The sequence below is a fragment of the Scyliorhinus canicula genome, chromosome 1 (assembly GCF_902713615.1).
Source record: "Scyliorhinus canicula chromosome 1, sScyCan1.1, whole genome shotgun sequence".
NCBI lineage: Eukaryota > Metazoa > Chordata > Chondrichthyes > Carcharhiniformes > Scyliorhinidae > Scyliorhinus > Scyliorhinus canicula.
Window position 1 is genome coordinate 184,387,662 of NC_052146.1, and position 22,290 is coordinate 184,409,951.

At 48.3% G+C, this 22,290-nt stretch overlaps 1 protein-coding gene across 3 annotated transcripts in view; it reads left to right on the top strand.

Moving 5' to 3' along the window:
- tmem178 (transmembrane protein 178) overlaps nt 1-19,975 on the top strand; it is a 43,712-nt gene extending 23,737 nt beyond the window's left edge. Inside the window, exons 2-4 of one of the 3 annotated variants that reach the window (XM_038804145.1) lie at nt 2,842-2,955; nt 9,863-9,996; nt 18,746-18,949. In XM_038804145.1, coding sequence (XP_038660073.1) covers nt 2,842-2,955; nt 9,863-9,996; nt 18,746-18,895 — 398 coding nt within the window. In that variant the 3' untranslated portion in view covers nt 18,896-18,949. Of the gene's footprint in view, nt 1-2,841; nt 2,956-9,862; nt 10,001-18,745 lie in introns of all 3 variants that reach the window. The other 2 variants (XM_038804135.1, XM_038804153.1) reach the window with 2 other exon arrangements.
- The last annotated feature ends 2,315 nt before the right edge of the window (nt 19,976-22,290 follow it).

Genomic DNA, 22,290 nt, shown 5'->3' on the forward strand with positions numbered 1-22,290 from the left:
CCCACTTAAACTAGAATACCACACCTGAAAAGCAACCACAATATGCTCACCCCTCACTGTCTTTAAGTTCACTAAGCCAATCCAATAGATAGACTTTTATCCCCCTCGAGCCCCCAATTTGTTATGGATCAGGGTTTAAAGAACCCCAAAGTGTATCATGGAGTTCACCTGACCCCCAATTTTTACTATATTGTGGTATGGAGAGCACACGACCCACTCTACAGGTGTGGTACAGCAGAAATGGAGAAGTATTTTTAAAAACAAAACAATGTTTATTCTGTGAACTCAAGGTAACCTTTTTAAAGCATACAGATGCACATCAGGTTAAAGTCACTACTGAGAGCAGTTATTAGCTTTAAATCACCAAAGGATTGATTTACAGTCTTTAGATTACAGAGGGAGACTCTCATACACCTTCTGACTGTAACTGCAGATATCCAGCTCTGAAAATGAAACTAAAACACACCCTGCAGCAAACAGCCTAAAACGAAAGTAAAAAACTGACAGACAGCCCAGCTCCACCCACACTCTGACATCGCTGATAAACACTCATTTCTTAAAGGTACATTTCTTAAACACCCATCTCTTAAAGGTACTCTCACATGACAGTAGAGAAAATGGTGGCGATGATTTTGCAAGATACCAGTAGATAAAAGGTAAATTGCAGGAAGTGCCTGCTTGGTGTCTCTGGGAAGTGGAGAGTGAGTTAATAGTATCAGGATGGTGATGTTGGGTTTTGAGAGCGATGGCCATGGCATACGGGTGTGTTGGTGGGTTTTAGTGATCCATGAGGTCGGAAAGGAAGGAGTAGTTGCAGAATGCAGGAACTTTATATGGTGGAAGGGAGCGCTGGAAAGATGAAACCAGATTCTGGTAGAAGTGGAAGGGTGTTGGGTTGCATTGATTGGGTCCTGGGAGGATTAGGTGAGGGTCCTGGGAAATGGGAGGATTAGGTGAGGGTCCTGGGGAATGGGAGGATTAGGTGAGGGTCCTGGGGAATGGGAGGATTAGGTGAGGGTCCTGGGGAATGGGAGGATTAGCTGAGGGCCCTGGGGAATGGGAGGATTAGGTGAGGGTCCTGGAGAATGGGAGGATTAGGTGAGGGTCCTGGGGAATGGGAGGATTAGGTGAGGGTCCTGGGGAATGGGAGGATTAGGTGAGGGTCCTGGGGCGTGGGAGGATTAGGTGAGTGTCCTGGGGAATGGGAGGATTAGCTGAGGGTCCTGGGGAATGGGAGGATTAGGTGAGGGTCCTGGGGCGTGGGAGGATTAGGTGAGGGCCCTGGGAAATGGGAGGATTAGCTGAGGGCCCTGGGGAATGGGAGGATTAGGTGAGCGTCCTGGGAAATGGGAGGATTAGCTGAGGGCCCTGGGGAATGGGAGGATTAGGTGAGGGCCCTGGGGAATGGGAGGATTAGGTGAGAGTCCTGGAGAATGGGAGGATTAGGTGAGCGTCCTGGGGAATGGGAGGATTAGGTGAGTGTCCTGGGGAATGGGAGGATTAGGTGAGTGTCCTGGGGAATGGAGGATTAGTTGATCGTCCTGGGCATGGGAGGATTAGGTGAGGGTCTTGGGGAATGGGAAGATTAGGTGAGGGTCCTGGGGAATGGGAGGATTAGGTGAGTGTCCTGGGGAATGGGAGGATTAGGTGAGGGTCCTGGGGAATGGGAGGATTAGGTGAGTGTCCTGGGGAATGGGAGGATTAGCTGATCGTCCTGGGCATGGGAGGATTAGCTGAGGGCCCTGGGAAATGGGAGGATTAGGTGAGGGCCCTAGGGAATGGGAGTATTAAGTGCGCATCCTGGGCATGGGAGGATTAGAAGGGAGTTGGACACACACGCCCTGTTGGAGCTGCTCATTATTGGTTGGCCTCGCTTTCTTCTGTTGGTCTGGAGCAGATAATTTGATTGGTCAGGATGACCACAAGGGTAGTGCCATTGTCCATCCAAAGTATCTTGTGTACCCGATGATGAAGTTCGGCATTTTAACTCAGTTTACACATTATATTAGAAAATAAACAATAAGCAGTGACCAAGGTAGTACAGGGCTCAAAACAATCAAAAAACACTCACAAACTATGTTTTCGTCTAACCATTTTACCAACAACTACACAAAAAGGGTTAAAGTACACATGCGTATATCATACAAGTATGAGTATTGAGATCACAGGTCTACTGAAGGTGTCTATTGTTTGTATTTAATTTACTAATCAGAAATACAATGATCCATATCTGTTTTTTCAATTAATTGCATGTTTATGGCTTGTGGCTAACATGTTTACAAAAATTCATACATGGAATTCTGATATTTTCAGTCAGAATCTTTAATGATACGGTGTTATTTCGTGAGTTAAACATTGTACACTATGGTACTAATGATCATTATGGGCGGCACGATGGCGCGGTAGTTAGCGCTGCTGCCTCACGACGCCGAGGACCCGAGTTCAATCCCATCCCCGGGGTAACTGTCCGTATGGAGTTTGCACATTCTCCCCATGTCTGCGTGGGTCTCACCCCCAGGACCCAAAGATGTGCGGGGTAGGTGAATTGGCCACGCTAAATTGCCCCTTAATTGGGAAAAAAATAATTGGTTACTCTAAATTTATAACAAAAAAAGGGAAAAAACCCTAATGATCATTATTCTGATGCAAACATATGTTATTTATATTACAGGTGTAATTTAACTTCTGTACCTGAATCATAAAACAGTCAATGTATAAACGCTTTAATTGCAATGGTCAGCATTTAGGAATAATATTTACTGTGTTTATAGGCTCACACAGATTTCCATTGAAATTTAATTCTCAGTTGTCTAATGTTAATGAATCTCATTTCCCTCACAGGAATTGCACAGAGATGCACATCTGTCAAGTATCACTACTCCCAACCTATCCGTCTAAGAAATATCCCTTTCAATCTTACAAAAACCATTCAGCAGGATGAATGGCATCTGCTGCGTAAGTGGAAATCAGTATAAAACTGCTATACTAATGATCCTTTTGAGCTTTGCTTCCCATTTCTTGGATTAAGATTTATTGTCACATGTACTGAGGTACAGTGAAAAGTATTGTTCTGCATACAGTCCAGACAGATCATTCCATACATGAAAAACATAGAACATACGATAAATACACAAAGGGCGCAATTCTCCGGTCTCATTGCACTCTCGCTCAAGCGTAACGAGGCTGGTGAATAGCGGGAGAGGCCAAAACCGAGATCCACGCCAGGCGTCAAACAGCTTACGATGCAACCGCACCACTCCTGTTGGCGAAATCGGGATCTCGCCGGAGCGTGGCGCGAAACCAATTATCACCACTTAAGCCCCATTTCTACAGCCTACCGTGATTCAGCGATCGCCCTCCCCAGCAAGTGGTCACGCTAGCGCCAATTAGTACTCCTTTTGGAAAATGTGAACCTGGTGGAAGAGCTTCTGTGGGGAGCCGAGGAGGTGACTAGCCATCTGTACTCACAGGCAAAGAGCCCGGGAGTGCTGGGCTTGCCATCCCGGTGCTCGGTGGGGGGTGGGCCGCCATGGGGGTGGATGGGGGGGGGGGACGCCTGGAGAGATAGGCCAAAGGTCTGGGGGTCAGCCCGCATTGCGGAAGAAAGTGACAGAGGCATTATAATGATTTTGGAAAACGATGTTTAATCTGTTGTACAAACCCCACTCCCGATGGTGCCAGTGCCCTCAGTCATCCTCAACATGCTTGCCTTCCTAACTCTCCCACTACATCTTGGTGATTTCCCAGGATGCACATCAGAGGTGGAGGCAGCCAGCTGCTTACCACGTTGCGTTGTCTTTGATGCCCCTGGCAAGCGTCCTCCGGGGCTCTGGGGCCAGAGGACCCCAGGCACTTGTCGGCAGCACATCCACAGTCGTGCCGTCCTATCCCATGTGCTGACTTCGAGACGCAACCTCGTCAGAGGGATGGAACCTGGAGGAGCTGGTGACCACCTTCACCACTCCATGGGATGGGTCCGACCTGGAACCCAGCGTCCCCTCCACCCAGTCAGTGCCCTGAGGACCCTGGGGTCCACCCTGGAATGGAGGGGCAGCTGGTTAGAGCCCCGGCTGCCCTGCATCATCTGGCTGTGCCAGCCCTTGCTGTTGCCCATGGTCTGCACCATCGTGTTGACACCCTCGGCGATGCTTCTCAATGATTGGGCCATGTTCTGCAGTGCCTCAGCCATGCCCACCAGCAACTGGAACAAGGTCCGCAGCACCTCAACCATTCCCATCTGAGAGTGGGACATGTCCCGCAGAACCTCATCAAGGTCGGCCTGGTGCTGGATGACATCCCCCAGCGAGTCGGACATCCTTCCGAGCCATGGCCGTCACTGACTGCGCGACGCCTTGGATACCTTCACTCATGGTACCGATGTTGCGCATCACGCTCTCCACTGCATTTGCCACCCTGGCCTCTGCGCCACTCATTGCTGAGCCATCTCTTGCATCCCTAACCTCTGGGACTCCTCCAAGTGGCTATGGATCTGCTGGAGTGACACTGACATCTCCCTCTCTCCCTCTGAAAGTCCAGGTTGGTTTCTATCGTCTCCAACAGTTCCGGGTACCTCTGTACCACAGGCTCAGCATCAGGCCGGGACTCAGCTTGATCCTGGAATCCAGCACCCATCCAACTGCTGTCTCACCTGGAGGTTCCTGCCTCCACCTGATGTGCATCATCAGTGATGTGGTGCTCAACCGATTGTGCCCAGAAGTCTGTCCATTAACATGCCCCACTGAGGTGCGTGTATCTGTGCTGGTGGGGGGTGGGGATGACAGCTGTGCCACGACTATGGGTGCTCCGAGGTGTACTCCTGGGAGGCAGGAGAGGGGGCCGCCCGGGATGGGTCGGCACCATCGGCTGGAGGACCTGTGGGAGAATGGACATGTGGTCAGTGGGAGGGATGGGTCAGTCAGTAAATAAATCACTACTCACGTTTGACAGGTCCTCCGGGTGGAGCCTCTGTGCGTCCGCCAGCCTCCGCGTGGTTGTCCGATGTGTCCTCAGCCACCCTAATCATGTCCACATATTCTGGGCGTGTCCAAGATTGAGGGGGTTCTGCAAGGGGCTCTCGGATGTGATGCCCGTGGTGCTGAGGGTGGAGGTTGTCCCGAGTCCAGAGCAATATATGGGGTGTCAGACGACCCGGGAGTCCAAGGGGTGAGAGAGGCTAATGTTTTGGCCTTTGCATCCCTGATGGCCTGGAGATGGATTTTGCTAGGGCAGGACTTGGAGCTGCCAAAAGTTTAGTGACCTGGCGGAATTCCTGAGGCTGGAGAAGGTTAAGTTCGTCTTGTGGGGGTCGTCAGATGGTTCACCCGAAGGTGGAAGCCGTTTATTGATTTCTTTAAGGAAGTTTGGGAGGTCGGGACGGGGGTTCAAATGGGGAAGACGGAATGTGAGGAGGGGTTGGCATCAGGGGAGAGGGGAGGGGAGGTGGTGGGTGTTGGTTGTTTATTGAGTTGTTTGGTTGTTCTTCTGTTTCTGTTTGTATATATAAAAATGCCTTGAATAAAAATCTATATTTTTTAATGAATAGGAGTCTGACGTAGGAGTCCTTGTTGTTGAGATGCTCCAGGGATGTGTGTAGGCCAGGGAGATAGCGCTTGCTGTGGACCGGTTGTGGCGGTATGCGAATTGCAGTAGATCTCCTTCCATGTAAATGTTTCGACCGTCCTTTTCCAGATGTACTGTGCCTGCAACCCTAGTTGCTGTTAATGTGGCTCAGTGGTTGCCAGCAGGAAGTGTCAGACACAGGGTCCTGCTCCACTGCCAGATCTCCAATGTAGGTTCAGTGGAAACCCTGTTTCTGCGCTTAAAGAGATTTGGCACTGAAGTTTCAGCCACTGATTGGGAGAAGCTTTGAGGAAATTATTGGCTGTAGAATGGAGATCATGTCAAATAAATACTTCTTCCTGTACAGTTTTTTTCAATTTTGGGATGTCGCCATTTCTTTTTTTTAAATAAATTTAGGAGTACCCAATTGTTTTTTCCAATTAAGGACCAAATTAGCATGGCCAATCCACCTCCCAGGCACATCGTTGGGTTGTGGGGGTGAGACCTATGTAGACACAGGGAGAATGTGCAAACTCCACACGGACAGTCACCTGGGGACGGGATCGAACCTGGGTCCTCAGCGCCGTGAGGCAGCAGTGCTAACCACTGCACTACAGTGCCGCACTGGGATGCGGCCGTTTCTGGCATGGCTGGAGAAGGTGATAATAAACTTTGTTCTTGGACCTCTACCGGCCTAGTGGTGACAGTGCGTCCACAGCACCTTTAGGTATGGAGTTCTTTGATTGTAACCCAGTGACAATGAAGGAATGAGGATATATATACCACAGTTAGTTTGGCCTATGTCTTGGAGGAGATCTTGGAGGTGATGATTCCCATGCATTTGCTGCTTTTGTCCTTCTCAGTGGTGGAGGTCGTGTGTTTGGTAGATGCTGCCAAAGAAGCTTTGATGGGTTGCGCCCAATGGGTACTACATATTGAAGCCACTATTTAAAACTCAATGGGTTAGCAATGACTCTGAAAACAATCTGATCTAGGTCAGGTTATTAGGTAGCATTCTGCAAACATAGTAGGATATGGATCCCGTGCGTTGTAGCCCTGCCTATCTCTATATCCATTTCATTTTTCATGTCACATACGCTGAATGCCACAAGTGCCTGTCCAAATAAGGACAAACAGTATAAAATGAAAATGGAAATGGGGTTATCATTTCTCAGATCCCATTTTCTGTCATTACCAATTTATTTGCATTGGATGCTGATCATGTTTGTAGAAAGTAAGCACGTATTGTTGCTGGGCGTTAACATGAAGGCAGACGATGACACACAGGCAAAGCCAGGGATCTGCTAATGTGCTAATTATTTTGACACTCAGTTTTGGGTCCGACAAAGATTTTTGTGTGAGACCAGCCTATCTTCTGGTTCAATTTTTGAACAGATTACTAGAAATTGCACTGGCAGCATTTTTACCTGCCCCTCTAAGAACAATGTTTACAATCTACTAAGCTCTTTCCACATGGTCCATCTAAATTGGGAACTCACAGTCTAATGAATTACAAGACAGAACCCCAAGTCCCATTTCTGTGATCCAGCATGCATTAGTGCTGTTGTGGTTTATAATTTTTTTTTTCTTACTTTGTCAGAGTTACAAAGTCAGAGCTCAGAGTGTGGACAGAAACAAATCCCTAAACCAATTCAAATACAAATTAAATCCAATTCATGGTCCCCACATACCATATCCAGGCATTACACCTGACCTCCACACTCACCTTAGCCAAAAGGCTGAGAAGTGATTGTGGTTTATAATTCTTTTTTTTTTTTTATAAATGTTTTTATTCAGTTTTCGTATTTTATATTGAACAAATTACAAATTGTTAGGAGAGAGAAAAAAAACAAACAAAAACAAACACGCAAAAATTAACATACATATTTACAGGTAAGCATCTTCGTAGTAGTAACTGCGCCCCCCCCCCCCCCCTCCCCCCCTCAACATGTTTATTTAGCTTGGTTTTGGGCCTTAGCTAGCCATCGAACCCCCGTAACGAACCTGTAGCCCCCCCCCCCTCCCGCTACCTTCCCCCGACTATTCTTCCTCTTGTACATTGGCCACAAATAGGTCCCGGAACAGTTGCATGAATGGCTCCCACGTTCTGTGGAAGCCGTCGTCCGACCCTCGGATGGCAAATTTGATTTTCTCCATTTGGAGAGATTCCGAGAGGTCGGACAGCCAGTCCGCAGCTCTGGGCGGTGCTGCTGACCGCCAGCCAAACAGGATTCTACGGCGGGCGATCAGGGAGGCAAAGGCAAGGGCATCCGCCCTCCTCCCCAGGAATAGATCTGGCTGTTCTGAAACCCCGAAGACCGCCACTATCGGGCATGGCTCCACCCTCACTCCCACCACTTTGGACATTACCTCGAAGAAGGCTGTCCAGTACTCCACGAGTCTGGGGCAGGACCAGAACATGTGGGCGTGGTTGGCCGGGCCTCTTTGGCACCGTTCACATCTGTCTTCCACCTCCGGGAAGAACCTACTCATACGGGTTCTTGTTAAGTGGGCTCTATGTACCACTTTTAGTTGCGTCAGGCTGAGCCTTGCGCACGTGGAGGTGGAGTTGACCCTATGCAGTGCTTCGCTCCAGAGTCCCCACCCGATCTCCATCCCCAGGTCGTCCTCCCATTTCCTCCTTGTTGCGTCCAGTACGGTGTCGTCCCTATCTACCAGTCGGTCATACATGTCACTACAGTTCCCTTTCTCTAGGATACTTGCGTCCAGTAGGTCTTCCAGTAGTGTCTGTCGTGGCGGTTGTGGGTACGTCCTTGTCTCCTTTCGTAGGAAGTTTTTGAGCTGCAGGTACCGTAGCTCGTTCCCCCCAGCTAGCTGAAATTTCTCTGTCAGTTCGTCCAGTGTTGCGATCCTGTCGTCCGTGTATAGGTCCCTGACTGTCAGTGTCCCCCCGTCCTGCCTCCACCTTTTGAAGGTGGCGTCGGTCAGTGCTGGTTTGAACCTATGGTTGTTGCAGATGGGAGCCCTGTTCGACATTTTGGTCAGGCCAAGTTGCTGCCGCAGTTGGTTCCAGGATTGGAGGGTGGCTGTCACCACTGGGCTGCTGGAGTGTTTTTTGGGTGGGGATGGGAGTGCTGCCGTGGCGAGGGCCCGGAGGGAGGTTCCCATGCAGGAGGCCTCCTCCGCACGCACCCACTCAGCTTCTGGCTCCTGGATCCATCCCCTTACTCGCTCGGCTGTTGCTGCCCAGTGGTAGAATTGTAGATTCGGGAGGGCTAACCCTCCCCTGGTTTTTGTTTTTTGTAAGACCTTCTTTGGGATCCTAGCATTTTTACCCCCCCCATACGAACGCCATGATGAGTTTGTCCAGCGCTTTGAAAAAGGCCTTGGGGATGTAGATCGGAATGGATCTAAACAGGAAGAGGAACCTGGGCAGTACGTTCATTTTGATCGTCTGAACTCTCCCCGCGAGGGAGAGCGGGAGTGTGTTCCATCTTTGCAGGTCCTTTTTAACTTCCTCCGTCAGGCTGGTGAGGTTCCATTTGTGGATCCCTTTCCAGTCATGGGCTATTTGGATCCCCAGGTAGCGGAATTTATGTCGGGCTTGTTTGAACGGCAGCCCCTTTAGTGCTGCCCCCCCCCCCCCCTTGCGGGTGTAATGGGAAGATCTCACTTTTGCTCATGTTGAGTTTGTAGCCCGAGAAGGCTCCAAACTCTTTCAGGAGCGCGATGATTCCGTCCATGCTGCTTTGTGGGTCCGAGATATAGAGGAGCAGATCATCCGCATAGAGTGAGACTCTGTGCTCTCTACCTCCCCTTCGGATCCCCCTCCAATTTTTTGCTGCCCTGAGCGCGATTGCTAGCGGTTCGATTGCTAGTGCGAACAGCAGCGGGGACAGTGGGCATCCTTGTCTGGTGCCCCTGTGCAGCTGGAAGTATTGGGAGTTGGTATTGTTGGTCTGTACACTCGCCATGGGAGCGTTGTACAGGAGCTTTACCCAAGCGGTGAACCCTGTTCCAAGCCCGAACCGCTCCAGTACCTCTATGAGGTATTTCCATTCGACTCTGTCGAAGGCCTTTTCTGCGTCCAGGGAGACGATCACCTCTTGTGTTCTCTCCCCGGAGGGGGTCATTATCACGTTCAGCAGGCGCCTGATGTTCGCGGTCAGCTGTCTACCTTTGACAAAGTGGTTTATAATTCTAACCGCAATATGAATAACACTTTTATTTTACAATTTTATTTTTCCAAGAAATTTTGTCGAAACAAATGTCCTTTTCAGTTTTTGTGAGGAAATTCTCATGAGGTTTTTTCTTTCTAATTTTTTCTACCCGACCAACTCAGATTTGAGGAGGATCACCGCTGGATTCCTGGGAATGGCAGCGGCTGTCCTGCTGTGTGGATGTATTGTGGCATCGATGAGCTTCTTCTGGGAAGAAAGCCTCACTCAACATGTGGCGGGTCTCCTATTCCTAATGGCAGGTCATTTTCCAGCATTTTACTTCAGAATTAATTTCGAATTACGAATTGTACTCCTAACCATAAGTGTTATATAGATATCTTTTGACAGGGAATGGGTTGAACAGTATATTGCCTCTCACATCACTGTGGAGTGGATGATGGCAGAGAAAAAGGAAGAACTTGCACTCGAAAGGCGCCTTTGACATCCTCAGGAAGTCCCAAAGTGCTTTGCAGCCAATTGAGCATTTATGAAATACAGTCGCTGTTGTAATGTAGGAAACACAGCAACCAACTTGTGCACAGCAAAGTCCAAAAAAAATAACAATGTGATGATGACCAGTTAATGGGCGAGATTCTCTGAAAATGGGGCTATGTCCCCATGCCGGCGGGAAAACCGGCGCCAACCACTCCGGTTACAACAGCCCCGAAATTGAGGAATTCTCCAATTTCGCGGGGGCTAGGTTGATGCCGGAGTGTCTGGCTTCGCTCCAGCCGGCGTCGAAGGGCCGTCGCGAGTTTGCGCATGCACGGAACAGCCGGCGTATTTCCGCGCATGCGCGGGGGTTCCCTTCTCCGCGCCGGCCCCCAGGCAATATGGCGGAGCCCGACGGGCCCGGCGCGGAGGAAAGAAGGCCCCACACAGAACCAACCCGCCCGCAGATCGGTAGGCCCCGATCGCCGGCCAGGCCACTGTGGTGCTCTCCCCCCCCCCCCCCCCAGGGTCGGCTCCCCCCGCGCCCCCGCACACTTACCTGCCAGGTCCCGCCGTGCGTGAGGTGAGTAATTCACGCCGGTGGGACTGGCCAAAACTTTACAGCCACTCGGCCCATCGGGGCCCCGAGAATCGCCGGGGGGGGGGGGGGGGGGGGGGGGGTGCTGTCAACGGCCCCCGACCGGCGTGGCGGGAATCCCGCCGGCCCCTGAAAAACGGCGCCGGAGAATAGGGCAGCCGGCGTCGGGGTGGCAGGGTGGGATTCGTGCCTCCCCCCCGGGGATTCTCCGACCCAGCGCAGGGTCGGAGAATCCCGGCCAATATGTCTCAGTGATGGTGGTTGAGGGTTAAATATTGGCCAGGAACCATGGAGAACTTCTTTTGTTGTTCCTCAAAATAGTGAAATAGGTTCTTCAATGTTTAGCTGAGAAGGCAGATTTGTTTTGTTTTATTTATTCATTCATGGGATGTGGGTATCACTGGCTCGGCCAGCATTTATTGCCCATTCCCAAGTACCGTGGAGAAGGTGATGGTGGTGTCCTGCCTTCTTGAACTGCTGTCATCCAAATGGTGTCGGTACACCCACTGTCCTGTCAGGGATGGACCTCCAGGATTTTGATTAGACGACAGTGAAGGATCGACGATATAGTTCCAAGTCAGGATAATGAGTGCCTTGGTGGGGTAATTCCAGATGATGGCGTTCCCACATGTCTGCTGCCCTTGTCCTAGATGGCAGAGGTCATAGGTTTGGAAGATGCAAAGAGATATAGACAAGAAAAGTGAGCGAGCGAGTACCTGTTTTAGGGAAGTGTGAAGTTATTCACTTTGGTTGTAAGAATAGAAACATAGAGTATTTTTTAAAAGGTGTGAAACTCATAAAGTGTTGATGTGCTTGTTCAAGGAATGCAGAATGTTAGCGTGCAGGTGCAGCAAGCAATTAGGAAGGCAAATGGTCTGTTGGCCTTTATTTCAAGGCAGTTGGAGTATGGAGTAAGGAAGTCTTGCTGCAGTTGTACAGGGTTTTGGCGGGACCACAACTAGAATATTGTGTTGCAGTTTTGGTCTCCACATTTAAGAAAGGATATACTTGCATTGGAAGTTCACTAAATTGGTCCCTGGGATGAGGGGGGTTGTCCTTGATGAGAGACTGAGAAAATTGGTCTTATATTCTCTGGAGTTTAGAAGAATGGAAAGGCCAGCGCATTGAAACATACAGGATTCTGAAGGGGCTTGATCGGATAAATACTGAGAGATTTTTTCCACTGGTCGGAGAAGTCTAAAACACAAGGGCATGGTCTCAGGGTAAGAGACCAATCATTTAGGACTAAGCTGAGGAAAAATTACTTGACTCAAAGTTTGTGAATCTTTTAAATTATTGACCTTAGAGGATTGTGGATGCTCCTTCGCTGAATATATTTGAGGCAGGGATAGACAGATTTTTGGTCTCTAACAGAATTAAGAGATTTGGGGCGGGATTCTCCGACCCCCCGCTGGATCGGAGAATCCACGGGGGGCGGTGTGAATCCCGCCCCCGCCGGCTACCGCATTCTCCAGCACCGGAGATTTGGTGGGGGCGGGAATCGCGAAGGTGGGCTTCCCCCGGCGATTCTCTGGCCCGCGATGGGCCAAAGTCCCACCCGTTCTACGCAGGTCCCGCCGGCGTAAATTGGAGAAGGTCCCTTACCGGCGGGTCCTGGCGGTACGGGCGGGCTCCGTGGGGGGGACGTGGGGCGATCTGGCCCCGGGGGGGTGCCCCACGGTGGCCTGGCTCGCGATCGGGGCCCACCAATCTGCGGGCGGGCCTGTGCCGTGGGGGCACTCTATTCCTACGCGCCGGCCGTGTAAGCCTCCGCGATGACCGGTGCGAAGGTGAACCCGCCTCCTGCACATGCGCGGGGATTACGTCAGCAGCCGCTGACGCTCCCGCGCATGTGTGGACGCGCGCCGGCCGGTCAAGTCCCTTCAGCCCCGGCTGGCGCAGCGCCAGCTGGCGGGGCGCAGACCGCTCCGGCGCCAGCCTAGCCCCTGAAGGTGCGGAGGATTCCGCACCTTTGGGGCGGCCCGACGCCGGAGTGGATGCCGCCACTCCACTGCGCCGTTTCTGCCCGCCCCGCCTATTCCCGGAGAATCCCGCCCATGGAGAGTGGAGAGAAAAATGGAGTTGAAGTCAAAGATCAACCGTGATCATGCTGAATGGCAGAGCAGGCTGGATGGGCTGGATGGTGTCATCCTGCCCGTATATTTTGTGTTCTTATGCTGTCGAAGGAACCTTGGTGAGTTCCTGCATTGCACCTTGTAGATGATACACACGCTGCCTCTGTGCGTCGGTAGAGGGAGTGAATATTTTAGGTGGTGAATGGGGTGCCAAAGGTGGTGAATCTGGTGTCAATCAAATGGACTGCTTTGTCCTGGATCATGTTTTTTTTATAAATTTAAAGTGCCCAATTCTTTTTTTTCCAATTAAGGGGTAATTTTTTTTTAGCGTGGCCAATCTACCTACCCTGCATCTTTGAGTTGTGGGGATGAGATCCGTGCAGACACGAGGAGAATGTGCAAACTCCACACGGACAGTGACCCAGTGCCGAGATTGAACCTGGCTCCTCGGCGTTGTGAGGCAGCAGTGCTAACCACAGCATCACTGTACCACCTGTGTTAAGCTTCTTGAGTGTTGTTGAAGCTGCAGTCATCCAGGCCAGTGGAGAGTTTTCCATCACACTCCTGAATTGTGCCTTGTAGATGGTGGACAGGCTTTGGGAAGCCAGAATTCTTAGCCTCTAACCTGCTCTTGTAATGTTTATATGGCACGTCCAGTTCAATTTCTGGTCAATGGTAAGTAAACCCCAGGATGTTAATTGCGGTGTTTCAGTGATGATAATGCCATTGAATATCAAGGAGAAATGGACAAATTCTCTCTTGTTGGAGATGGTCATTTCTTGGCACTTATGCGGCACAAATGTTTCTTGCTACTTATCAGCTCAAACCTGGGGCGGGATTCTCCCCTACCCGGCGGGACGGGGGGTTCCGGCGTAGCGGAGTGGCGCCAACCACTCCGGCTTCGGGCCTCCCCGCACCTTTAGGGGCCAAGCCCTCACATTGAGGGGCTAGGCCCATGCCGGAGGGGTTGGCACCATACCGACTGGCGCCCAAACCGGCTCCAGCAGCCTTTGACGCCTGGCGCCGGGGCTGGCCGAAAGGTCTTCGCCGGTTCGCGCATTTGCCAGTGCGTCAGCTACCGCTGACATCACCACTGGCGCATGCGTGCTGGGGGATTCTCTTCCGCCTCCGCCATGGTGGAGGCCGCGGCGGCGGCGGAAGAAAAGGTGTGCCCCCACAGCACTGGCCCGCCCGCCGATCGGTGGGCCCTGATCGCGGGCCTGGCCACCGTGGGGGCATCCCCGGGGTCCGATCGACCCGCGCCCCCCCCCAGGACCCCGGGGGCCCTCTCGCGCCGCCGATTCCGCCGCCACCAGAGGTGGTTCAAACCACGGCGGTAGGAGAGGCCTCCCAGCGGTGGGACTTCGGCCCATCGCGGGCCGGAGAATCACGCAGGGGGCCTCGCCGATCGGCGGGGCGTGATTCCCACCCCCGCCAATTCCCGGGTGGCAGAGAATTTCTGCCACGGCGGGGGTGGGATTTTCGGCGGCCCCGGGAGATTCTCCGACCCTGCGGGGGGTCGGAGAATTTCGCCCTAATACTGACCAGGTTCCACTTGATAACCCTGTTGACAACACTTTCTATCATTTTGCTGATGTCGAGAGTAGACTGATGATACGGTTATTAGCCAGGTTGGATTTGTCCTGCTTTTTGTGTACAGGACATACCTGGGCCATTTTCCACATTTTCGGGTTAATGCCAGTGTTGTAGCTGTACTGGAACAGCTTGGCTAGGGATGCGGCTAGTTCTGTAGCACAAGTCTTCAATACTATTGCTGGTATGTTGTCAGGGCCCTTTGCATTTCCAGAGTCAGTCTAGATTTTGTATGCAAGTCCATGGAATAGAACACCACGTGTGTATCTATTTTTAAAAAATTTCGAGTGCCCACTGATTATTTTTTTCCAATTAAGGGGCAATTTAGTGTGGCCAATCCATCTACCCTGCACATCTTTGGCTTGTGGGGTGAAACCCACGCAGACACGACAAGAATGTGCAAATTCCACATAGACAGTGACCTGGGGCTCGGCTTGAACCCGGGTCCTTGGCGCTGTGAAGAAGCAGTGCTAACCACTGCGCCACCATGCCACCTTTTCTTTCTTGCTTAACACTCCATAACAGGGCAAGATTCAGCTGCAGCCTGTATTCTCTCACAGGAAGGAGCCATTCTACAGCGTGTTTCTTGGAGAAGCATTTCACTCCCCTTGAAATTTCAATAGGCTCTGTGATTTCACTGTTGCAGTATACCTTCGTTTATCAATTTGTACTTCATTGTTTACAATGAATTTCACACCCAATTGACTATTATTAGCCTTTTGATTGACATCTGAAACCTATCCCAAAGGAAGGATTAGCTTTGATTTTACAGCACTTCACTATCCATTAACTCTGAAGTGCTTCCTCTTTTGAGCAGGTGCACTGTCTGGCTGCATTTTTTCTACAGATGGTTTTTTCCACCCTGAAGTGTTGCCTTGAAAGAGCAGGTACTCTGTCTAAACAGCACTATTTTTAGACTGGATATTTTTCAACCTCTGATGCCCAAACAGCATGCCTGCACTTTTCCACGATAGAAACAGCTGGCAACACTCAGACATTCAAGTGCAAGGGTTCCTTTGTGAGGACCTCCTTGCAGCCACTGTTGAATTCACTGGATAGATGTGATGACCATGTTGGGGGGCTCAGGAGCTTTGATTCGTGTCACTTGACCAGGACTCAAAATGCTACTTTTTAAAAGTTACTTTTTGTTTTTGATTTATAAAGTTCTCTACTGGCTTATTTTTGTCAGGGGCATGCCTGGGTGGTGCCAACCTGTCAGTGCCAGGTTAGCACTACTATGGTGCCAGGGGCAGTGGTTGGTTGACACTGAAAAGGGGCAGGGCCTGAAGGAGGTGCTGAAGGGAGCCTTGGTGGCAGAGGGCAGCTTTAAGCGACCTCAAAGTGGGGTGTTGCTCATTTGGGGAGGGTGCGTCTTTGCTGGTGAGATGGTGTGGGGGTGGGGTGCTGTGAGGTTATTCTGAGATTGGGGCACCCTTTAAAAATGGTGCCCTGATCACTGAGGACCCGGCCGTGCCAACGTCTTCGGGTCCTACACATACAAATTTTTGGCACAAATCATCCCTGGCTCCAAAAAAATGATTAAATGTGAGAAGATCGCAATGGGGATCACGGCAGAATAGCAATGTTATTCGCATTGATTTTCTCATCCGAAACCTGACGGAAATGTGGTAGCAAGCGGGAATTGCCACGAGCTAACCATTGCGCCACTGTGCCTCCACTTCAAGCAGTTCTGCAGCCAAAAGCAGGGAGCACAGAGCACACACAACCCGCAGTCATCTGGGAGCTTTGGTGTCACCCCCCCCCCCCCCCCCCCCCCCCCAATCGAGGCTATCCCCCTCCCCCCTGCTTGCTGGCAAGACGGTTAGATCACGGGAGGCCATTAAATAGGGGGTCATTCCCATTAGTGGCAGAGAGATGAGGGCGGCACAGTGGCGCAGTGGTTAGCACTGCTGCCTCACAGCGCTGAGGACCCGGGGCCAATTCCGGCCCGGGGTCACTGTGTGTGTGGAGTTTGCACATTCTCCCTGTGTCTGCGTGGGTCTGACCCCCGCAACCCAAAGATGTGCAGGACAGCTAGATTGGCCACTCTAAATTGCTCCTCAATTGGAAAAAAATAATTGGGTACTCTAAATTTATTTTTTTAAATGGTAAGGAGATTGGCTTTAATTGGTGATTATTGGTTCCTCGCCACACCACAGCGGGATTCGGTTCTCAGCAATGGGGATCGGCTCCTGAAAGGGATTGCTCTGTGAAATTGAATGGATACTTCGCGTTTCAAAGGATTGCCTTTTCAAGTGTTGTGGGCTTTCGGGGCAGTCTCTGACACTTCAAAAAGCAGCAGTTTTAAAGACATATGAGTGGCTCCGGCTTCCAGCCTGTTAATTGCATGATGATGCATGTAGATCGCAATTTGCATTTCCCGCCAATGCGGGATTTTCCTCTATCTACCCTATCTATCCCCTTTATATGCTGAAAACATCAATCAATTTACTCCTTACCCTTTGAAGGAATACAACCCTAGTTTTTGAACTCTCTCTTTGCAATTTAATCCTTACCATTCTGGTAAATTTACACGGCACACACTTCAAGGCCAATATATCCTTCCTATGGTGTGGTGCCCAGAACTGAATGCAGTGCAAAGTCAGTGGTCTAATTAGGACTTTGTATGGCTGTAACTTTATTTCTACCCAATTGTCTTCTAGCCCTCGAGTTAGAAATGTCAACGTTCTACAGTATTAACCTTTTTGATTCTTTTCTCTACCTGCCTGTGACATTTTAACAATCTAAATACAATGGACTCTTAAATCTCTTTGGACCTCTGTTGTTTCCAGATTTTCATCATTTGGAAAGTGTTCTGATCCAACCTTTTAGGTCCAAAAGTGAATCACCTCACATTTGCCTATAATGTAATCCATTTGCCCACTCACTTAATTTATTTATTTATTGTAATAAATTTAGAGTACCCAATTTTTTTTTTCCAATTAGGGGACAATTTAGCATGGCCAATCCACCTAACCTGCACAGCTTTAGGTTGTGGGGGTGAAACCCACGCAGACACGGGGAGAATGTGCAACCTCCACACAGACAGTATCCCAGGGCCGTGATTTGAACCCGGGTCCTCATCGCCGTAGTCCCAGTGCTAACCACTGCGCCACCGTGCTGCCCTCTATTCACTTAATTTATTAACATATCTTTAACACTATGCTGCCACTGTGCTTTCCATTTTTGTGGCATTAGCAAACTTGTGTAGCTCGTTATCCCATCATCTAAGTTGTTAATAAGTATGGTGAATAGTTAAAACCTCAATACAGATCCCTCAAAATTAGAGTACCTGCCCATTACAGTAAACTAAGAATCACAGAATTGTTAAAGTGCAGAAGAAGGCTATTCAGCCCATCGTGTCTGTACCATCTCTCCAAATGAACATCATGACTTTGTGTTATTCCCCTGTCTTTTCACCGTACCCCTGCACATTGTTTCTATTCAAATGATCATCTGATGCCCTCTTGAATGCCTCGATTGAACCTGCCTCCACCACATTCCAGACCCAAAACCGCTCGCGGTGTGAAAAAGCTTTTTCTTACATCACCTTTGCTTCTTTTGCAAATGATTTAATCTGTGCTATCTCATCCTTGATCCTTTTAAAAGACAGGAGCAGTTTCCCCCTATCTACTCTGCCCAGCCCTTATGTATTTGAACATCTCTATCAAGTCTCCTCTTAGCCTTCTTCTCTCCCAGCAGAACAGCCCGACCTCTCCAATCTATCCTCATAACTGAAGCTTCTCACCCCAGAACCATTCTTATAACTTTGTGAAAATATGATAAATATATAAAATTAACTTTGACTCATACTGTATTGTTTTTGAACTGATGCTTACATGTGTAAGAAAACTTTACGTAGGTGTTAATTTTGTAACATGTTGTATTTTAAGTGATACTAGCTATTTTATAATACATCTGAATATCTATCAAAATAGATTTGTTTCTACTATTTAAACTAATTTGCCATTTTCACTGTTTTGCCACACCTTATTTTACTTTGTAAAAAAAAATGCTGCATTGTTTAAATAGCATTACATTCTGGGTGGAAACGGGGGCGGCATGGTGGCAGTGGTTAGCACTGCTGTATACGGCGCTGAAGACCCGGGTTTGATCTGTGTGGAGTTTTGCACATTCTCCCTGTGTCTGCGTGGGTTTCACCGCCACAACCCAAAGATGTTCAGGGTATGTGGATTGGCCATAGTAAATTGCCCCTTAATTGGGGGAAAAAAAATTGGGTGCTCCATTTATTGAAAAAAATATTCTGAATGGAAATAACAGCAATTTTTCTTTTTCTTTCCCTTTAGGAATTTTTTGCACAATTTCTCTTTGCACATTTGCAGCCAGCATTTCGTATGATCTGTCGCGTCAGCCAAAATTTATCTACGGTCTACCAAGCGATATTGACCATGGGTACAGCTGGTCCATTTTCTGTGCCTGGTGTAGCCTGGGGTTAATGATGATGGCAGGCTGTTTATGCACTGCTTTTCCATTCCTCAGCAGAACCAAGACAATCCATCAAAAGTCCATCAGAGATTCCTCCGTGTAACGACCACTTGACGAAACACTGTTGACTTTATAAGGGACCTATGCTTCTCTGATTTGATCTTGTGTTGGAAATATGGCATCTGTGTTTTTAATTCTTCGTACATTATACCAAGAATTATTTCTTACAATATATCTATGCTTGTGTCTTTAAAACACAATAGAAAGAACTGCAGTGGTCAATTAAAGCTATCAAACACAAAAAGAAGCAGCTACTGACTACACTCCACTTAAAATGACGAATATTTTCTAACTAACCGCCTCCATTTTGATTGGTTATTCCAATTCTGAGATGAGTTGAAACTGATTTCCTGTGATGTTTCTTTTCTGCACACTGCCAATATTTTATTGTTGTTTTCCAAATTCAAAAATGTAACAGGAATATTAAAACTGGGCTCAGCTATTCAAATATCAATTGTACTGTAGGATATAGAATGCTACTTTCTTGATGCCGAATGGGAAAATGTTTTAATGCTTCTCCATCAGTATATTAAGCACATGGGGAGTGCAAATTAGTCTTCGGTGGTAATGTGAAATGGGTGATACCAAATTGGGAGCCCATTTTATATCTGCTCAATATTTTTCCATTTGATCTCAAAGAAAATTGAGCGGGTTGTCAAAAGGGGCCACCGATTTACTATTGTTCATTTTGTGCTACTATCGAGGATCAATCTCACCCCATTTACTTTAAACTGTCAGCTCCAAGTGTCAATTTGCACTTTCACATTCCAAATATTTTGCCTCTCTTAAAGCTATGGTGATTCTTTTCCGAAACCATGTATTTTAAGTAAGGTTCAATTGTAATTATTTGACAATAATGTACTGTCTGTTGTTGTGTTGAATAATGTGAATGAACGTGTGAATAATTGGTACAATTGTTACAATATTTCCATAAGTGTGGTACTGAGTGTAAATGTTTTGTGCTCTTTGTCTGTATACACAGTTTTTATTTGATAAAATTGAAGTCTCAGTGACTGAAAAATTGGATCACATCTGACTGGGACCCCTGTATGTGTCGAATGAGACCAGTGGTTACACCATGCAAAATTGGTCTGCTGAACTTATTTTTAAGGCCCCAGCGGTCAAGGCCCCAGGCGCAATTTATGGCCTTGCGAAGAGCAAAGATCAGACGGCCTAGGTGAGGAGCAGAGGTACCCAGGTGGACATGTGCATAGATCATTGCAGGTGGCAAGACTGGTGGAGAAAGCAGTTAATATAGCAGATAGTATTGTGGGCATTATTAATAGGGGCATAATGTACAAGAGTAAGGAGGTTATGCTGAACTACAAGATACTAGTTGGAATATTGTGTACAGTTCTGGGCACCTCACTATAGGAGGGACATGAACATATTGGAGAGAATGAAGAAGAGGTTCACAAGAATGGTTCCAGGGGTGAGAAACCTCAGCTATGAGGATAGATTAGAGAGGTTGGGACTGTTCTCCTGGGAGAGAAGGCTAAGACGAGATTTGATAGAGATGTTCAAAATCATGAGGGGCTAGACAGAGTAGATAGGGAAAAACTGTTCCCATTCATAAAAGGATGAGAGGGTGCAGATTTAAAGTGATTTGCAAAAGAAGCTAATATGATGTGAGAAAAACTTTTTCACACATGAGTGTTTCGGGTCTGGAATGCACTGCCTGGAAGTGTGGAGGCAGGTTCAATCGAGGCATTCAAGAGGATATTAGATGGTAATTTGAATAGAAACAATGTGCAGGGGAAAAGAGAGGGGAATGGCACTAAGTCATGACGCTCGTTTGGAGAGCCGGTGCAAACAAGATGGGCCAAATGGTCTCCTTCTGACCCGTAACAATTGTGTGATTCTGAGGGAATAGACAGGGCAGGAATATTAACATGGAGCTGAGAGGAATATTCCTGCTCTTCCTGGCTTCACAATAAGGTGTGTTTTTTAAAAAATAAAACCTACTTTCAGGGAGCAGCAGTTGAGAACAGTTAGTTGATCTACCAAACCCCTGAGAATACTGACCACAGCCTGCAGGGCAAACACAACTGTCAGTTGCTGAGGAATTTTTGAGTGGGCCTCAAACAGGCGTTAGGCCCTCATCTGCACAAGCAAAGTGACTAGTGTTTTTTCAGACACCAGGCCATGTATGCCTATGCAGAAGTCTTTATCAATATAACTGGCGATGCACTTTGAGTATCAAATGTGTGCATGTATGCTGCCTGTCATACTGATATTTAGTTGCCTATTTTACACTTGTAATATGGGTGTGACACCAATTCATTTCTCGGCAGGTATGTTTTTTTTATAAATAATCTGCACGATGGATATCCCTTATAGATACCACACTAGATTGCCTGCTTCAATACTAAATTAGACAATATATGTATAGTTCTGTATGAAGTATCCATACTTAGATGTATTCTATATGATGCAAACTTTTTAATGTCTTTATGCTCCTAGAAAAGTGAATTTTTTTTCAAAAGTGAAGTAAACCCATCTGGTAACAAAAACCCCTCTCTTCCAATAAAAAATCCCCAGTAAAGAATTACTTTTTTCCTCCATTTATTCTGAATTGTGCAACATTAGTCATTAACCACAAAGTAAAAGTTTAATTCAATGTGAAACTAACACAATAAATGTACCGTTCACAACATAACCGGATCTGCCAGCCAGTGACAGGGCTGAGACACTTGCCGCTGACCACAATTGGGAATACATCTTTTCTTTAATAAATTTAGAGTGCCCAATTATTTTTTTCCAATTAAGGGGTAATTTAGTGTGGCCTACCTACCCTGCGCATCTTTGGGTTGTGGAGGTGAGACCCACACAGACACGGGTCAATGTTCAAATTCCACACGGACAATGACCCGGGGCGGGATCAAATCCGGGTCATCGGAGCCGTCAAGGAGCAATGCTAACTCCTATGCCACCGTTCTGCCCTGGGAATGCATCTTCACTTTTAGGGACTTTCTGTCGCAGTTGCAGGAAGCAGCCACAAGGATGAGGTGCACGTGCACTGAGGCTTGGTCCTCTTTGAGATCAGCAATGGAAAGGTTTGTTTTAAAGATATTTTGAGACCTTCCTGCGATTGTTTCTTCTCTTAATTACTTTCATCCCAGATCCTATTCCTGTGATTAATAGCCTGGATGTAATAAGTTCACGGAGGCAAACATTCCTTCGCCAAAATCCCTTTTATTAACAAAACCAACAGCAGTACGACCATGAGCATTCAACTTGCTGTCCACACTGGGAGTGCAGAGGATCTGACACTTCCTGTCATATACAAAGAAGAGGTTCCCTGATTGGCCCACTAATCAGGGAACTCTTATTCCAATTGACCAAT